General features: G+C 49.1%; 1 protein-coding gene across 2 annotated transcripts in view; it reads right to left on the minus strand.

The window, feature by feature from the left end:
• The window catches only part of CBFA2T2 (CBFA2/RUNX1 partner transcriptional co-repressor 2), a 65,210-nt gene extending 45,782 nt beyond the window's left edge, over positions 1 to 19,428 (minus strand). For both annotated transcript variants that reach the window (XM_086760567.1, XM_086760566.1), the window contains exon 1: positions 19,368 to 19,428. In XM_086760567.1, the coding sequence (XP_086616693.1) occupies positions 19,368 to 19,395 (28 nt within the window). In that variant the 5' untranslated portion in view covers positions 19,396 to 19,428. The remainder of the gene's footprint in view (positions 1 to 19,367) is intronic.
• Between the last annotated feature and the right edge of the window lie 337 nt (positions 19,429 to 19,765).

Raw genomic sequence — 19,765 nt, forward strand, 5'->3', positions numbered from 1 at the left:
TTCCCTGGCTTGCCGCATTCATCTGCTTTCTTCTCCTGGGAATTTTCCATGGAAAGAACGATGCAAACAAAGTTTGAACACTGGGAGCTATTGATACCTGCTGCTAAGTGTGGTTTCTGAGGAAAGTGAGGAAATGTGAAGAATTTTTCCAATTTACAGTGGATTTTTTTTTATACCTATCACAGCCCATTGCCACAGCAAGCACAAGAGACCCGAACGACTTCTGATTTCTCTTCAATTCCACCCATATTTCACGACGCGTCGTGGCTTTATTTTTTTTGCCTGCTGTGTTCTTACCTCGGAAAGAAGTTTCTCTTGTATTCACGGCAACTCTGGAAAGCCTTTGCCTTTTTAAGCTGACCACTTTCCATCGCACAGAAAAATAAATCCAAACGCACCAAGGCAGCCAAAGCCATTTATCAGGCTAAGTGGAAACCGTAAATTCATCCTAACTGGAATCTGATAGAAACCAACTGGGATCCTCCTCCAGGCTCAGGTCTGGCAGGAAAGCCAAACATTTTCTTGCCTCCTTCATGCCTTCCTTACAAGTCAGCGGAGCCAAGAAGGGACTGCTCCCTTTGAAGCGATGCTGGTGGGGTTGTGCGAGAGGCTCGCTGACTTGAGTTCAAGCTCAGCAGATAGCGGCGTGCACCCACCCCAACCAGAGATTAGACCTCTCCATTCCTAGCAAATTTATCACATTTAACAAACATCCTCTTTTCAATCCATCCAGTATTTAAATTAGCATGTGGCAGATTATGTTAACAAGCTTAATTTGTCAAGGAAATCTGATCATATTGCCTCCTTGAGGAGTGAATGTGAGCAGTGTTTAGCTTTTGTGCCATTTCAATACTGCCCAGAGAGGGGAAAAAAAAGGTATTAAAAGTGGCCTTAACTGAGCTGGCAGAATTTATATTCAGAACAACGATGATCAGACATCGCAAAAAACAACAGCGGGAGCAAAGGTGCAACAAAGAATTAAGCACAACCTAAAGAAGTTACTGAAACGTTACACCTCTGGCCACTGATTTAGGGCTGGGGTGAGGGGCACCTAAGCAAAAGCTGCATTACTCCTGCTATACGACCACATATGTAAAGAAAAAACACCCAGAAACTGACGTCCTATCCAAAAAAAAAATCCCCCTAAAACCAACACACCAATTCCTAAGCCTAACACCCTTGTTCTGATTAGAAACCCAAGCCTCTGTAGCTGTCACGGGTATTTAAACCAAACACAGAAATATGGAAAAAATGAGTAATCCTATTTAGAGAGAGTAAAACCCAGCCTGCAGAGGATTAAGTCTAGTCCAACAGCTCTGCTGCTTGACAACGTTTTCCAGATCAATAGCAGTTCCCTTCAATTACAGAGATTTGTTAAAATACAGATGGCCACGCCCCTCCACTTGCCATTTTGGTGACTCTCATCTTCAACGGCCCAACACCCAGGTGGGGGATCAGGAGCATCTCTGGCCTTGAAGCTGTGCTGACGGTGCTCTCTGCTGCAGCTGACTCAGGCACCACCCTGCTCCTCCAGAAAACCCAGTTACCTGCCTAGATCTGACATTTTCACCCCAGTCCTTAGCGGGCCAGCCCCCTTAGCATGTATTTACGATGCAGACAAGCTTTGGAAGCAGCAATCCTCCCTTTTGCAGGTGAGATGATGCTTTGAGGGCTGTTTCCCGGATCAGACATCTCACTCTGAAGTCTGGGCTCTTGGTGCTCCCCACCACCTCCTCTGTGGAGGATCTTTAACAATTAAGAAAGCACATGTTAAAGCTGGACTTGTGAGCAGAATTTGTGGTTTTGGTCTCCTCCCAGGAAGTGCAGCACTTACAATCAAAAAGATGAGCAATAAAACGCACGTGATGAATCCCAAGCCCCTTCCTTACAGCAGGGTCATTACGCCCCGGCTCGCTTCCTGCGCCTCCCTCTGCCGGGGTGACTTCCCTCCTGCAGGCTGGGGCTTTTCCTCTGATAACGGCTTTTCTTTCTTTATCTTGGATTAAGGTACTTAAACAGAATCCTTTCCCCCTTCACCCAGAGCTTCCCCCCTCTCCAGTCCCTGGGCGGGTGCTGTTGGGGCTCTGGCTCTTGCCTGGCCCTTCAGAGGAGGTGGTCAATCCCCATCTCCTTCCCAGCCACATCCTGGCATCGCAGAGGCACCAAAGGAGGTTAATGTTCTCAGAAATTAGAGGTCACTAACCTGGTAACCGTGATTTTTTTTTTTTTAAATCTAAAAAAAAATCTAAACTTCTTACTCAAAACAGTATCCCTTTAAGATGATTTTTAAAAAAAAAAAAAAAAAAAAAAAAAAAAGGAAAATCCTCAGTTGTTATGTTCATTTTACCCAGTAAAGCCATCAGTACAAAGGATTTTAAGGCTTTCCAGTAGCATTCCAGTTTGTTGGCTTTGCAGGTTTAGAAAAGGACTCCCTTTCCTTCCACCTTGCCAAACAATGACCACAAAAAATATGTTTTCAACGCGTTTTTTGTGGGGTTTATTTTTATTTTTTCTGTTTTATTTTTTAATCATTTTCCTTTGCAAAGCCTGTCCTCGCCAGCTCCCTCTCCTGCTGTCAGCTGGCCCTTTGGACCCAGCAAATGGTGGGTTTGGGGAAAATAAAAAAAAAAAAATAAAAGAAACAACCCAGCGCAGCCCTTTGTGCCTGGCCCAGCATTCCAACTCTCCGCTCCCGGCTCCACCAAGTCTGATTTAGTAGCACTGCTGGGAGCTATTAGTTTACGAAAGAACCAGCACGCCCACCCAAGCGCAGACGACTGCGAGAGGCTCCACTTACACCACTGCCATGTGCCTCTCATTCTGCCCGGAGAAGTCGGAAAGGTTGCGGTTTCGCTCAGGGCGGGAAGCCAAGGAGAAACCAGCACGGCGGCGAGGAGAGTGCGGAGGTCAGGCCGAGAAGGACTGGATTTCATCCATGCCCCAGCGCTGCCGCATGAGAAAGTATTAATTAATGGGATGCTTATTAAGAGAGTTCAGCCTCCATCCAGATCTTCCTTTCATCCTGCCTGTTGCTCCTCGTTTCCATGTCCTGCAGCTGCTCCTCCTTCCTCTCTAAATCCTTTTTTCTTTTCCATTTAATCTCTTTTTTTGCCTTATTTCTGCATCACTCTCTGCTTCCACCACCTCCTAGCCCCTCACCTGCCTCCATCCATTCCCTGAAAGCACACAGAAGCCTCAACATTCCCAACAGTCAACCATGAAGACCATCATGGTCATGCCCAACCACTACAAGCCCACAGCATCTGCTGAGCTCAGCCACTTGCCTGGGCTACCTACCTAGAAATAAAGCACACATCCACCTCTGAAAAACAGCCGGCACGGGCAACCAGGCGGTTATTCTCCGTGTGCCGTTGCCTCTTCCCCCAGCGAGCTGCGGGCACGCTTGTCTTGGCACTGGGAGAAGGAAGGTAAGGCATATGGCTCGCTAGCCACGGCTTCACGTCATGGCTGCCCGGAGCCCCCAGCCCCACAGGGGACGAGGCTTGCGAGCTGCTGCTGCAGGAAACGCAAAAGAGCGAAGCGTTAAGTGTAGAAGGGGAAAACCAACAACTAGCGTGGGTTATGCAGATCTCCTCTTGGAGGTAGAAAAACCAGCAAGATTAAGAGACATGGGTGGTAACGTGTGAAGTCTTCTAATCACTGCCAGAATTTGACCAGCTCGTTATCCCAAGGGTCTGCTTTCGATGTAGGATGGAGTTTACGCCCCGAAATTGAAGATCAGCCCTGTGGTGGGAGAAGCAGGGAGAAACAAAAGGAGAAAACAGCCAATGGAGCAAAATGTAGAGTCATTAGGGTTTTGAGAGTCTCCAATTGGCTTCTATTAGGATCGCATCCCTATTTGGGTGCCTACAGAAAAAGGGAAAAATAAAGGGAAAGATTCATCTCCAGAGGTGAAGGGCAACCAGCAGGTTCCTGCCCGTGCCTCTGCGATTCCACCGCCTCCGGGGTTCTCGGGGGCGGCTCGAGGAGGACCAGGCACAGAGAGTGAGGACCTGAAATTTTGTTACCTTCATCTTCTGTCGGAAGCAAAGCCTATCTGTGCATTTACAGCTCGTGTCCACAGGAAGTTCATGTTTACATGTTTCCAGGACAAAAAGCCAGCATTCCTGTCCTATGCGATAGCTCGGTGGGGACGCTGCCTCACGTGGGAGTTCTCAGATCGGTATGCTGGGCAGGAACGAGTTCTAGCCATGTAAAACATCCAGACAAAAAGATAAAACTATGAAAAAAATTGAAGGCCAAAAGGAAAACAATAATTCAGCAATTTGGTGGAAAATACACAGCAAGACAGCATAGCCGTGTCTGGAAAAATACTTTTGTAGCATCTGGGATTCACACTTCAAAGAAACAGAAGAATTTTAAAGAGGATGAAAAACTATATTCAGGCGCTAACATGAATTTTTCTCCTCCGGTCCAAATCCCTCGTCATTCCCATTCCACTGTTCCTCCAAGGGTCAGCAGCCAAGCTCAGCCCACGGTCACACCGGGGTGGCCCCTTCCCTCCCAACAAGTGCACGCATGGGGCCATGGTGGTGTCTGGTGGTGCTGCTGGATCTACCAGGACCTGCCAGGATCCACCAGGATCCATCCTCCCCTCAACGCTCAATTCTCCTCCTCTCCACAACCACCAGTGAGGTTTGAGCGACGGTGAAACCACAGCCCATCAAAGCTCAGAGAGTGGCGGCACACTAACCCTGATGCAGGGCCGTGCCAGCTGCAGAGCAGATCCCTGGCCACAGTGCCACCTCGAACTGTTCCTGAAAAGAACGGAAAAAAAAAAGCAGAAAGCTTCCAGCACAGAAAGCTCCTGTGCATCTCTGCAGCTGGCATTAGTGCAGCAGCTGGTACGCTGCAAATTCACATCCAGATTTCACAGCAGCTTCCCTGTGCAGAAAAGCCACATTGTCAGAGTGAGACTTCAAACGCTACACCTTGAGCTGAGGACACCATCCATTGACCTCAGCAAGGAGAAGGCCTGGGCAGAAACAACCCCCATCCTGTGAAACCTGGACTTAAAATCGTCACCTTCCATATGGTTACTAAACCAAACCAAAACCAAACAAAAAAACCCCAACCCTCTTTCAAAAATTACACAAAACAAGGAAATATCAGGACAGCCAAAGGTCAAGCAGCCAGCACTCTACCAGGATGCCAAAGAAGTATATTCAAATCAGTAAATATTTATCTAGGCCATGTTGTACAGTTTAGTAAATACAATTACTGAGCGCCTCGGGTGGTTTCTGATCTCCTGAGCACATACTGGTCCCAGGGAAAGTTTCTGTCCTGACAAATGGACATTTTCCAACAGAAGAATGATTCAATCAGAAGATACCTCTGAAACAAACTTATTCAACAAAACACAACAAGTATAGAAAATAAAGTCTCAAAAAAACACAGCTAGCTTCTCCCAAGAGAAACAGCTGAAGAAAAGCAGGCTGACAAAGCACACAGCCCACCCACCCTTAAAAACTTCCAGGATTTAACATGGAAAAGCTAAAGAGGAGGTCCATAATTGCTGGAGGCATCAGCTCCCTCCACCGCCGCCATGTCTGCACCCAACACTCCCAGCCGTAGCTGCCCACTGCGCAGATTGAGGGTGACCCACCTCACCCAGAGGTGCACATCTCCACTCGCTGCCTGGGCGTTCGAGCTCCTTCCCTGTCACACCAGCAGCACTAACAACAAAATTCCCAACAGAGTGAGAGAAACGGGGAGAAGAGACTCATGCAAAGCTCCCGAAACTTTTTTTCCCCATCCTAAGTGCTTAGGAGGAAACACAGCATTACCAAGGAGCTGCCTGCCCTGGATCTGAGCATTTTATACCCAGGTGACATCGTCCTTGGACAAAGGGACAGGAGCCATCAGATCCCTCACTTCTACGTAGGAGAAAGGGATCTGCTCATGCTTTGTGCTCCTCCTGGCATGAGCAGAGCGCCCAGCACGCCCTGCCTCTGTCTGCTCCCACAAACCTAGTAGGTAATACGCTGAAAACCACTTCAGATGGTACAAAGAGAAGATTTTTCAAGAGACTGAAAGGAGAGTTTGTCCAGAGCATCACATCAGAGAAGTCAAAGGTCTTCCACCCCACGCACATGTTCAGACAATTGCCAAGAGCTAAAAGTCAGATGTCTGTACGTTGAACTCAATTAACGTGCACATAGGGGAAAGAGGAAGAGGCCAAAAATCACCTTCAATTCACAACTCAGATTCACTAAACTTGAAACTTCAAGAGCTGTCAAAAATCTGGATTTTCTACAGAAGTTACGTTAAAAAAATAGATCTCAGGGGAAAGAATAAGAAAGAAACATCTTAATTTTAAAAACAAGAATAAAAACCTGGAGCAGGAGATGAAAGAGAGATGTTCATCAGCAAAGCTTCTCCGAAGTGGGGCTGGATCTGATGGCACAGGCACTTAAAAGGCAGCATTCTGGAAACAGCTGACTTGATTTGGCTGTATTGCTACTGAAAAAAAATAATAAACTAGCTCAAGCATACATTTACTTCCTCTTCATTTCATTAATCCTGCCCAGGGCCATCGCCGAGGTGAAGCGGTGGTTATTGCCGGAGATCCCGCTCCGGGGAGCGCTCTGCCCAGGTGAAATCGCGTGTTGTGGGGCTGCTCTTAACTCTTCCCAGCTGTGTTTTGCTGACAATCCTGAACGCCTCCACCTGTTTCTGCAGATGGAGCAGCTGCAGTTAAAGGCGAGCACCTGGCCCACCACAGCCCTGCCCCGCGTTGCAGGGGGAGATCAGCATTACGGCAGCTCCTGCCCCACTTAAGGCCATATCAGTATCTGGATTCTAAATGCTGCGGTCGCGGTTAACAACCTGGCCGCTTTGAGCCTAAGCAACCTGAAATGCCGCACACTGAGCTGTGAGTTCAGGACAACTCGTTCATGTATGGTTAGTGGCCACAGTCAGCTTTTTGCTGACCTGCCACCAAAAAAAACCCTGAAGGTGTGGAAGAAGCTCAACATGAGCTGGCAATGTGCCCTTGCAGCCCGGAAGGCCAACCTCATCCTGGGCTGCATCCCCAGCAGCGTGGGGAGCAGGGCGAGGGAGGGGATCCTGCCCCTCTGCTCTGCTCTGGTGAGACCCCACCTGTAGCACTGCAACCAGCTCTGGAGCCCACATCAGAAGGACGTGGAGCTGTTGGACAGGGTCCAAAGGAGGCCACAAAGATGATCAGAGCTCTGGAGCAGCTCTGCTGTGAGGCCAGGCTGAGAGAGCTGGGGCTGTTCAGCCTGGAGAAGAGGAGGCTCCAGGGAGACCTTATAGCAGTCTTCCAGAACCTCAAAGGGGGCCTACAGGAAAGATGGGGAGAAACTCTTCAGCAGGGCCTGGTGTGACAGGATGAGGGGTAACAGTTTTAAAATAGAGGGAAGCAGATTTAAATTAGGTATTAGGAAAAAGTTTTTTACAATGAGAGTGGTAGAAAACTGGCCCAGATTTCCCAGAGAGGTGGTGGATGCCCCATCCCTGGAAACATCCCAGGCCAGGTTGGACGGAGCTCTGAGCAACCTGATCTGGTTGGAGATGTCTCTGCTCCTGGCAGGGGGGTTGGACTGGATGGGCTTTAATGGTCCCTTCAACCCAAACCGTTCTGTGATTCTAAGATGTGAGTAACGGATAGCACCGGTCCTACTCAGGGCTGTAGACCACCACTGAACGCCCCAATGATCATACACTTACAACCAGTCGCACCGCTCGCACAGCAGCTTTGGGCTGCACCCACCCAGCCAGGGCTGCTGTGGGACTCGGCCCAGCGTGGGGCAGAGGCAGGCACGGCGCGCTGCAGCTTCTCCAGCGTCATCGCGGCAAAGCCCAACCACCACGATGTGCTCCCGGCAGCCAAGCTCCCCGGCTGCTCAGCGTGGTGCAGAGGAGGGCAAAGCACACATGCTGCTCGTGTTTGACCTGATGCTCCAAGCTACAGCGTGAGTACTTGGAATTTTACTTTCCTGCAGATCTAGAAAAATAGATGACAAATACCTGTCCTCCAGGGAACGTCATTACAAGCAGAGCAGAAGTAGTACTAAACTGTTTTCTAAGGGATTTTCACAGCAGCCACTTAAAAAACCACCACTCTTCAAGTCAATATTGCAGTCTGAGGAGGCTTCTGATCCAAGAGTTCACTCTTCTTGGAGAATTCTTACAACTCAACAGCAGTGTAACACATCTACCTGAGGAGCCGCGCTGCTTCAGCATTTCTTTTCACCATTTTCCTGCAAGTCCGTGTCCAGCGATGACAGTATTTATATCAGGAACCCCCAAAAACCCCAAACACACCACTTCCCAACAGGCTCCAAACGTCTGGACACTACCGCATCAGTAGAAGAAGCTATCTGTAGCTTCGCAGTGATTTTTAGATGAGTTTAACCTAACTCAGAGTCGTAGTCATACGGGAAAAAGAAATCCATGAGATATAATAAACTTTTGGAAGAAAGGAGACAATTTGAGGACAAAAATCACATCTTGCAAAGACAAACTGACAGGAATTCGTTCAGGAAAGCCTGTGGGGTCAATGTGTATCGACTACAGATGATCCTTGTGCAAATTACAGGGTCTTCCTGCCGGCTTGTTTGGGCATATGGAAAAGCTGCAAATTCACCCCTAAGGCTCACACCAGCGAGAGGGGCTGTGAAATGCCAGCAGAAGCCTCGGAGACGGGATGTTTGACTGCTAGGAAGCGCTGGAGGTGCAGCCCACTAAAATTCTTCCATGTGTTCGAGAGTCAAGTCCCATCAAAGCGACATCTGTAAAAGCTCCTCTTGGGCACCTGCATCCCCGAGTCTCCTGGTGCTCAGCCTCCCGCCTGCCTGGGCCGTCGCACAGCACGTCTCTGCAGGCAGAAGTTTACTGGAGTGTGGCTGTCTTCTTGACCCATGCAGAACAGCTAATCCCAGCGGGATAATCCCACTTTAACAAGGAAACAATAAGACCTTTGATAAAGCGTATAAATTTTATAAAAGCCCTACTAAAACATTCCTCAGTCTCGGGGGCCGGACGACGGACCTCTAAGATGAATTTTGCACGCGCCTGTCTCAAGCTGCGTAGCGTATCATGAGGCAGGGAGAGCAAACTGCTCTTTCTTGTTTGCAAGACACCGTAAAATCTGTAACAGCGCTGGAGGTGAATTTCCCATGCCAATCGACATCTGCGTACTACCCCTTCGACAAAAAGCCTGCCAGAGGAGCCAGAAGATACCACAATCTCACCCAGCTCCATCTCTCCAACCCATGGCACACCTCCTGTGTGCCAAAAATGGGGCCGGCCATGGCGGAGCCGACCTGTCCCCAATAAAATGGATCAAGACCACCACCTGATTTCATACAGACCGACAAACAGCTGTGAGACAGCAGGAACTTTGTCAAAGCCAACCTGGGCTGCGGTTGAGTTGGTGACCTCCAAGCTGAACCTTCAAGCCTCTGTAAAACCGAGAATCAGTGCCAGGCTTTGCATTAAAAAAACATTTGATTTGAAAACAATTCCTCATTACAACGTAGGCGTAGAAATCCACTTTATGCTCACTGTACAAAAATCCTCAGACACTTGCTTTCTGACCTCAGAAGATCCTGCTCCAACACCAGGGAAGAACCCAATGAATTGACATTTCAACACTTTCTTCCACCCTCAAGTATAAACGCACAACTGCTGAGAAAAACCAGTGATGCTCTGACCTGACACAACCAGTTGTGTCGAGGGATAATTCCTGCCCTATATCAGTGACTGGAATTACCAGAGCTTTGCCAACAGCTTAATGAGATGGAAACTCACGCTCCCACTGCCAGAATTTGTTTGTCAGGGTATAAACTATTTGGATGCCACGAATATTTTGCTTCTGTGTTATAAAACAGGTGTGAAGAGGTGGATCTCCATTCATGGAGCCGCCGCTGAGAGAAGCACAGCCATTTGGACAGTAAGGTTTGGTGACGGATTTAAATTCCTGGCACGCTGTGTGGACGCAGGCAGATCTGTCCGTTGGCTCATCCTCACCCTGGCTGTTCCTGCTGCTCTGCAGACTCACAGAAGTCAGAGCTGGAGAAGCAGAGTCAGCAGAGAGAGGACTACTGCATGTGGTCACCTGAACAAGTCACCGTTTCTGGTCCCATCTGGGTTTTTTTTTCTTTTTTTTTTTGCTTTGGGTCGCATCCGCTCAGAGTCCACCTGAAGCAGGACCAGCTTCGTGCAGGGCTGCCAGGTTCTCCAGGGCTTCCTGGGCCACCTTACACGACCAAGAGCACTGGCAGGACAGTGAAAGTGCACTGCCGGTGGGAATAGAGGCAATCTGTGTTGATGCACAGAGAGAAAAAAAGCAGAGATCCTATGCCAGCTGAACCATCTTGCATGGAAGGCAAGAATTTCTGCACAGACCCTGGTCTCTGATGGCTTGTTCTGTCCATACACCATCAGAAAAGTCATCAGCACTGATGGAGGATCAAGGAGATGTGGTAAACAATGTTCAGGAGTAGAACTGTAGAATCATAGAATGGTTTGGGTTGGAATGGACCTTCAAAGGTCATCTAGTCCAACCCCCCTGCAAGGAACAGGGACATCTTTGAGTAGTGACTGAATCTACAAATGTTATTTTTGCGAGCATATTTTACCATAAAAATATAACAAATTCCATTCCATTAACTTTATATCAAACTTAGCTTTCTTAATTAGAGGTACGGGGCTCGAGGGAAACTGCCGTAATTATTAAATGGGAAATAAAACCTGATGAACACAGTAGCTGCAGTGACTGAAGATTTAACGTTTAAATAAAACTGGTAGCAGGCAAATCAAGAAACATTTAAAAGTTAGCTGCCCAACAGTTTGTGTGCTCTGATAGCTGTTTACCCATTCACACACACAAAGAAGTTTTATTTTTCATCTTGCTAAAATCACAAGGGAAAAAAAGGTTTGTTCACTGAGACAAGTAGATTCAAGAAGAAAGAGGACAGACGAGTGCCTGTGAACAGTTTTGGAGTACCGCGGTGCAAAACCAGTGCCAGGCCAAGTAGGTGCGGTCTGACACAGACAGCGGGGACGGCGATGCTAAAATCAAAGCTGGCACAGGTCGCTTTCGCCACTCCCTTTGCAAGGTCCCCAGCCATAAGCTTTCCAAAAGAGGAAATCTGCTGCTGTCCATGATTCTTCTTAAGAAGATTCCATCAAATTAACTTCTCAGTGCTCAGCATACCTAGATACAGAGGGCAGACCACACTTTCACAGAAAAAAATCATCCCCTAGGGGGAAAAAAAGGCACCAGCCAGTCTGTTCTGGAATGCAGAGACTCAGGTGAACTAAGGGCAGTCAGGAATTTCGCAGCAGAGGTGAAAACGAACAGCAGTAAATGCATGCAGGCAATCCACCAAAAATTCAGTTTTGTATGACATTGATTTCAGTCTCTGATACCCCACAGTCAGATTTACAAGCTCTACGAACAAGCCACTGCCTGCATCTCTCAATTCTGGCCTCTCCTTTCTGTGTACAAATTTATAGGTGAGGGGTGGCTTGGCTGGAGAAACAGATGACAGCAGAGACCGGGTTAAGGATCTGTTCCTGCCTCTGTGCTTCTCCACCCCACAGCCCTGAACCTCTGCCAAGGTCCTGGGGATGCTCTCCAAGATCTGCTAAACTGGTTTGCTTCGTGGTTGCCACAAATCTACTGTATTTTTTTTTTTTCTGGAAACTATCCTCAAGATTGCTGCCTTTTCTCTCTATCTCTGAGCAGATCTCCTAGCCAAAAAAAAAAAAAAATTGGTCTGGGGAAGCTGGTGGCTCCACAATGAAGACAGATATTAAGTTTGATACAACTTCCCTTTAGGAAGGGGGAGGAGAAGGGAGCAGGGAATGCACAGAAAGCTAGAAACCTGGATGCATCAGCTTGTACGTGCACTCAACCATGGCACAAGCACCAATACACACTCAGGTATGTGCCCAGGCTCAAACAGGAGGTGGGTGTCCAGGATGACACAAGCGATCTCAAGCCAGGCCTGAAGGTTTTTCAATGCTTCCTGATCTGCAACGGTTTAGGAGTGGTAATGCATCTCTGAAAAAACGTTCCTGTAGATGACCGAGTTTCTCAGCACAACGTAAAGTACGGCGCGTATCGTTACTCACCACGGGAAGGTGATCCATCAGCATCTGTAGTGCGAAGGAGGAAGGAAACAGCAGAAGGAAAGCAAAGCGCTACAAAGAATTTCTGGCTAGAATTTGCTGCTTTAAAGCTCTGCGTGAACACGGGCTGTGTGCTGCAGAACGCCACGCTCATTTTGCGAAAGCAAAATGGGCACGAGGCTTCCATCCAACTCGGATTTAATGACAGAGAAGCTAGATCCGCTCTTTGAGAAAAATCCCAATTGTTGATTTCTATTTTGTCTGGTGATGGAGCGCAGCATTCCTCCTTCTTTCTTGCCAAAAGTGGTGGAAGTACAGTGTACTTTAAAGTAATTACAGTAGCTCATCCTAGAAATGGATGCATTTCAAAGTAGGCAGGAGATACAAAAGTGGGGAGTGGCTCCCTAAGGAATGTTTAACCTGCCTTCAGACCTCGGGATGCAAAGATGCTCTCCAAAACAAACCTTCGCCGTTTGCTTCCAGTACCTGTCCAGTTTGTCTCCCTTTGCTCTGCCTGACCCTGCTAGCACCTCCGTGCTAGGGCTGGCAAATCCAGGGCAGCACAGCGGCACCTTCCTACGGAGATGCTTGGCTTGATCCAGGCTTTTTTCTGTTGAGCCGATGTCTCTCTGACTCCTCAGAAAAACTAACTTAACATTTGGCCGTGCCAACCCTGCGCCCCTCTAAATACACAGCCTGGGTTTTGTGGAAGTGTTCAGTATTCTCATTATTTGTAGAACAGCCACAATTATCCAAATAAAACTATTACTATATTGGGCCTTGGATCATAAATAGAACTTAATGGATTTTATTACATCCCAGGAAGCAGGAGCTACAGAAGGAAAAGTATTGCTAAGAGCGCATTGCTACTACCTATCAATTTCTCCTAAACACTCAGCACTTAAGAAATACCCAAAGAAACACACCGCTCCCGCAGCATAACTATTTCCAATTCCCCTCTGAGCTCTTCCCTTTTAGCCAGCTCGCGTGGTACGTTTTAGCAGCTGAAAATTAAAGGGTCACAATATTGAGCCTTCAGGTATCAAGTTCACAATGGAAACAGCAGCTGACACAGAACGGGCGCCACTGAGCACGGCAGTAATCGTTCTGTTGCCTCGGAGCTGGAAGCAGCTCCCTAACACAAAGTTTGTTATTTAACTCAGCGAGAAATGAAAGAAAATGCCGCAGCCATGGATTTATTCCTTACACAGCCTCTTTCAAATCATAGTCCAAAACTGGAGCCATGCTAACTCAGGCTGCAGCATCCTCTTTAATCCCAATAACTGCCTTTCCAGTGCCAGTGAACGCAGCGTCAGCGATGGCCTAAACAAGGGCTGCTTGTCCTTCAAGCTCTTCTGCTGGAGCCCAACTTCCAGAAAACTTCACGGGAGCCAAACGCAACTAGACGCCTGGGATCCAACAGCAAGCAACGGCAAATCCAGGATGTCCAACAGCCATCGGCCCAAGCGACCTCACAGAGAAGCGAACAAGGGAGGGCTTCCGCGAGGCCACGGGAAGCCAGCCAGATACGCCTGCTTCCCACTTGCCCCTCCTCACCTCATCCAGGAAAAGCATCTTGCCACCCCCAGGGAGTCCCCACCTGGCCCTGCTCCGCGGTGACAGCCCAGGCCTGATGTTATCTCCCAAACAGATGCATTTCTTCTCTTGAGAGCCTCCCATGTCTTATCTAGCTGGCAGTTTCCAAACGTCGTCGATCGCCAAGTCCAGCTAAAACCACTTTACGCTCTTTCAGGCAACTGTTCCTGAAAGCGTTTCAGCTGGGGAGCAAGGGAGGCAGACGGCAGGGTTCCCCCCTCACCGTGCTGCCGGGATGGGGATGGAATGCACCTCCTGCTCCGGTGTCGCCGTAAACAGGACCTGGCACTGGAATGGATGTACAGTTTACAAAGATCTCTTGCTTCAAGCAAATTTGCCTCTCAACACATGGCCAAACTCTCACGCAATAAATTAACTATTTGGCAGCCACCGGAGTAGTGCTGGAGCCAAACCAATTAGGGTTTAATGTGATCCCAATTTCCTATTTCTGAGACGGGGGTCAGGGAGGGGGGAGAGAAGGGGGAAGAGGAAGGAGAGAGCGCAAAGTAAATCCCCTCCTGCTTTATAAATCCTTGCCAATCATCCCAGATAAACCTGTCACCCACAGCTCTAAATCTGTATCTGCACTCGTCTGCTCCAAGGGACGCTGTGGGAAAAGGCGCGGTGGATGCAGCCAGCCTGACTCCCGACATGTGTTTTCCATACTTGGGAAATTCAATCATTTAAAAAATATTTACCAAGCTTTGTCTTTAATTAGAAAAACATGACGATGGCTAAGGCAAGTTATTGTTTCTGAGCTAGAAATGTCAGAGATCCTAATGATGTCAGAAGATAAACCCCATTACCGACCCACGGCAAATGTTTTGAAGGCTTTTTCATCTCCCCTCGAAGTTCAGCGCTTTACAGTCACAATTCATCAGCGGCTTCTCGGCCCCCACCAAACCTAATCAGGGAGGAGGAGGAAGGAAGCTTCCTGCCTGCAGATCTGCTAGACAGGGGTGTTTTAATGCAAAAGAGCTTGCGCAGCGGGGGAGGAACATGGGAGCCATTTGACTTCTTTGTGTTTTAGCATCCTGACTGCAGTACCTCCCCTGCACATGCAATTACCTGCCATCACCTAAGATAAGCAAATTAATCTCATCCGCACCTGGAAACGCTGTAGGCTGAGATATCCCTATCCTTTAAAAAAGTGTTAAATTAAGTTTCTGCCTAACCAAGACCCATCACAATGTTTGCTCCCAAGAACACAGCCACAAAATGTTGTCTTCCACGATACTCACAAAAGAAAAGAAAGCTGACCGTGCTCCAAGCTGACAACCGCAAGCGTGCTGGAGCTGTGCCCGTCCAGGACTATGCGTGACGGTACAGATGTGCCCCACACTACAGCCCCTCTTCCATCTCCGTTTCTTCAAGCACCTCCAGCCAGATGCACAGAGACTCCGCAGGCAGGATGCACAACAACTTACAAGTACAAAGCAAATATTTGTTGGCTAGCAGATGCAAAAGATATCCGAGACGTAAGGAGTTATTACGCTAAGCATTTGTGTGCTCACCACTCCTGATAAAGCACCTGAAGACTTTTTGTGGGCCTGGGTGTCAGCGAGGGTCCCTGCATTGAATCCCCAGCGCTGCTGTCTGCCACCAGCCCAGTTCCACCAGTGCCAGCGACTGCTCGACCCAACCAACCCTCACCAGTCCCTGGCCAAACCATCCTAGTCCCACGTACACCAACCACGTACAGCCTCCCTGTTTTCTTTCCTTTAGGATTTTATTCCTCCTCCTCCTCCCGCTGCCTTCTGTCAGAAATGGTGTGGCAAAATGCACACAAAAGCCAAGCAGGAGTGTCCCAGGTGATACATTTGGAGGAACTTGCTGCTACAGCAACTAGGTGCACTATTAGGAACTGACAGAGCAACTCCCAAGAGATCAGGAGGATTAAAAAAATACGGATGTATGTAGTTCAGTGAGAAGCTGGTATTGATGCTAACAAACTGGTGTGTCTATTGAGTTCACTTGGAGAAAAGCAGCGGTAATTCTTGCAAGCATTCACTAAGTATTTGCCCGATTATTTTATGACATCCACAGAAAAAAATGGCTAATGCTACTTTTCCATTCAAAACCATACCCGTAATGAGAGAATCCTGTAATATTTCAAAAAGCTTCAAGGTGTCACCTGTGGATCCAAAGTCAAGGATACAGCATACCATTTATCTCCTGAAAATATCCTTGCAACCCAAGGTTGAGGGCTATTATCGACTACCATCTTAAACACCAACATAAATCTGCACTGGAGAAAATCCCTGCCTGAACAGTCTGAGCCCTTAAACGATATCACGACTGCAAAGCACGTCTTTGAGGAAAATATATGTGCAGATTTTGACCTCAGAGTCCAACTGCCAGTAAGTTACTAACTGCAGAAGTTAGTGTTTCTTTCTCTAGAAGAACATGAAATGGAGTAAAGAACGTTTTAGCTGTGCTCCAAGGTCAGGGCTGATTAACTTGGAGTGCACAAATACAGCCAAAACGATGTCCCGCGACACCTTCGTAGCTGAATCAAACACAGGTGTGCACACACAGGGTGCAGCAGGAAGGGATGGGAAGGTGAAGGGACACAGGAGAAGTTTTCTGCCCCAGACACTGGTTGAAAGCGTGGCTTTCAGTCTGGAAGAGTTCCCGGTAAATCGCCTGTCCGGGTGGAAGCACTGCCTCCAGGACTTTCTACATCAGAGCGGGAGAGAGATTACTTCTCACCTTTGTGAGTTTTACAGCCACCTCCTTCTTCTGAAGTCAAAGAGTTTACCTCTGATTCTTGCCAGCAAAACACCCGAGCAGCTCTTCACCCCTCTCCAGTGGTTTACAGCAACATCTCAAGGCAGCTGTGAAGCCTTGGCAGCTCAGGCCGATGGAAGCCGCACTCAGCTCGCTATTCCACTCCAGCCCTGCTTTGAAGAGAGTCAATGACACGAGCTCTACCTGAAGTACACGCTCTTTTCTATCCTCAGAGAAGCTGCAAATCAAAAAACTATTTTTCTTTTCTCTGACTGCTTTAAAAAGTCAGTTTATTTCACACTCCCAAACACTGGTGCAAGGGAAGAGCAGCATCTCAAGCCTTTTATTTTACAGTATATGAAAACCCAGACTGAGTCCCTGAAAGATCCATTTTGATTTCTGCCCGTTGGAAGTATCCACGTAAGAAAGCATGCTCATGAGAGTCAGTATGTGCCCTGAACTAATATGGAACATCCCAAAGTCTCTCAAAGCAGTCCCAAATCTCTCTTTTCTTTCTGGATCATTAGTTTCACGCTGAGCACTGAACCACTTTTGTGTAATACACATGCAAAGAAATCCAGCAACCTCCCGACATTGCCAGTACCTGTATTTATATCACAGCAGAAATCACTGGGCTGATAACCAAGGCAATACATATCATTTGTGCTCATAAAAATTATGAGTCTACAGCTGATTACTCACTTTCTCAAGCCCAAAGGTAAAATCCAACCGTGTTCGTGGGCAGACGCTAGGCCCAAGAAGTAAGTGATGTCTTGTGCCAGCGTTCAGCCTGTTCGATAACTGGCGCTAACGGGACATCGTTACCTGCTCTATCTGTAAAGCTGCTGAGAGCTATAATGCATATTTACGCATATTTATGTGCTTATCCCTATAGAGCAGCTGTATGGCTCACCAGGGTTATCATTAGCACTTCACCCATGGATGCTGAGCCACGGGCACATGGAAGCTGCCTAAGAAATGACGCTTGGGCTGCCGCTGAGCCACCCGAGCACCCCAGGTGCTTGTCACCCTCTCCTGCCAGGGGCTACGGCCTTGCTGTACCTGCTGGCATAAGGTCAGCGCAACGGCTTCCTGACCCGGTTCTGTCACCAGGACCCCGATGAAAAGCCCAACTCTCAGACGTGGTTTAATAATGCAAAACTGAGCGGCTACGTATACATTTACATCCATTCCAGCCACAACCCAGAAAAGCATTCAAACAACTTGCCCAAGGTTGCAGAGAGTGCCACAGTGAGAACAGAGCTGGTTTCACATCTCCACCCTGGAGTTACAGCTTTAGGCACAAGACAGCCGACTCCTTTCGCTTGAATTATTTTTAAGCAGGATTTCAAACTTTCCTCCCAGTGCTCAGTCTAACAGAAACAGAATCTGACCAGTCTCTGCATACACCATCAAGCTGCACCATAAGCAGACACACCGAGTGGGGTTTGTTTCACCTAACTCCCAGCTGCCAATCCTCAGCCAGCTATCCTGGACTCCCCTTGCAGCCAGTGAAAAAGCACAGGCACCTCCAGCGCGTAATTCAGCTCATTCAGAGAGAGGTGTTCAAGACCAGTGAGATGAATCACCCTTGGAAGCACCCGTGCTCTGCGACTGCAAAGGGAGATCAGGCGCAGAGGGCTGACTTTTGGACAGCGAGGTTAGAGCAGATGATCTCACCCGAGCTCCTTCTGTGCGGCCTTGTCTTCAAGGCAGACAAAACGAAGAGCCCTCCCTGGCAGCGAGGTTCGGAACCTGTCAATCAGGTACCAGGGTTCTGCAAACCCATGTGGATGTTAATTCGGCTCGCTCACTGCTGCGCCTTCCTCCCGCCACAGTTTCCACATCAGCATCAGCATCTATCTTTACATTGCTTCCCTATGAGCAATCACACTTCATTTTAAAATTCCCTCATTTCCTCTGAGCTTGACCTATCAACAGAGTTGCTCGAGGCCGTGATCCAGCCCGTGCGTAAATGGCCCGTCCAGGCTGTCAGCCCGGACATCGGTTACCCACGAACATTGCGGATCCGTCTGGATCGTTCCTCAGCCTGGGATGGCTCACGGTCCATTCCCGACTGTGGATAAACAAATGCTGTAAGCAAAAGCACAGATGACAAAAATGACCAGAAGGTTAATATGGTGAGAGGCACAAGCTAACCATCGACCCTGCTCCTTGGCAGCAGCAACGCGCTTCCCTGCTCTCCTGCCGACCTCAGCACTTTCAGAGAGAGTGCAACTCTTCTGGAAACAAACCTCCTGTTTTGAGAAATTAAGGCAAACCGAGCTTTGGTTAATCACCTTCCCAACCCCAAGTAGCAGAGGATGCTGCAACAGACGGACTTCATGTAGGCACACAGGCTACATGGTCGCTGCCCATCCGAGTGCAAGCTATGGGTCTGGCCGTGGCCAAATTCCTGCACCTGCGCTGGGTCACAAAACCCCATCCAGCCTGAAAATTAAAAATAAACCCAGCGGGCCGTCCCGCGGGGCTGCTGCCGGGCTGGTTTTGCAGGTGAGGGTCCCCAGGGCCACTCCTGGCCTGGCTGCCTCACACTCTGAGGGCGATGGAGCGCATGCTGATAAATGCACACTAGCCAAACACGTACATTACACATTTTCATATATAAACGTCTGCAGCTGGGAGGGCCGAGCAGGGCGCAGCACCCCTCCCTGTACCCCCCGCCGGGTAGGACAGGCCTAGGGGGGCTGAGCCCGGCGGCGGGGCCGGCACCACCACTGCCTCCCCCGCTCCCCGCCTCCGGCCGCGCCGCCCCCCGCCGCCCGAGGCCCGGCCAGGCCGAGGCGTCCCCGCCGCCGCCCGGCCCCGGCCCCGCTAGGCCCTTCGGCCCCGTCCCAGCGGCGCCGAGCGGGTCGGCGCCTCCCCACCCCTCCTCCCCGCGCCGCGGCTCTTACACTGGCAGCCGCCCGTGATCCCCACCATCGCCCGGCTCCTCAGCGCCTCCTCCCGCGCTCCCCGCCGCGGCCTCACCGGCCCGGCCCGGCCCTTCGCCGTGACGCTACCGGGGGCGCGGCCTACCCGGCCCGCCCCGGCATGGCCGAGGGAGGGTCGGTCTGGGGTGTAGGAGGGCAGTGTGTGGTCAAAGGCGAGGCTTTCTATAAGAATTTAATTATTAATTTTAGCCTAATTGTGGTTTATGGCCTCCCCCAAACCATCTCACCTTCTCCCCTCCTCTGCGCTGAGGTCTCCCTGTTAACATGGAGGTGTTACAATACCCGGGGCCTTGGGTATTGTGACCAAAGTGTCTGAGCAACTGGTGTCTCACCACCCATTTATAAAAACTTTCTTCCTT

Source organism: Chlamydotis macqueenii, chromosome 16 (genome assembly GCF_036417535.1).
Source record: "Chlamydotis macqueenii isolate bChlMac1 chromosome 16, bChlMac1.mat, whole genome shotgun sequence".
Taxonomy (NCBI): Eukaryota; Metazoa; Chordata; class Aves; order Otidiformes; family Otididae; genus Chlamydotis; species Chlamydotis macqueenii.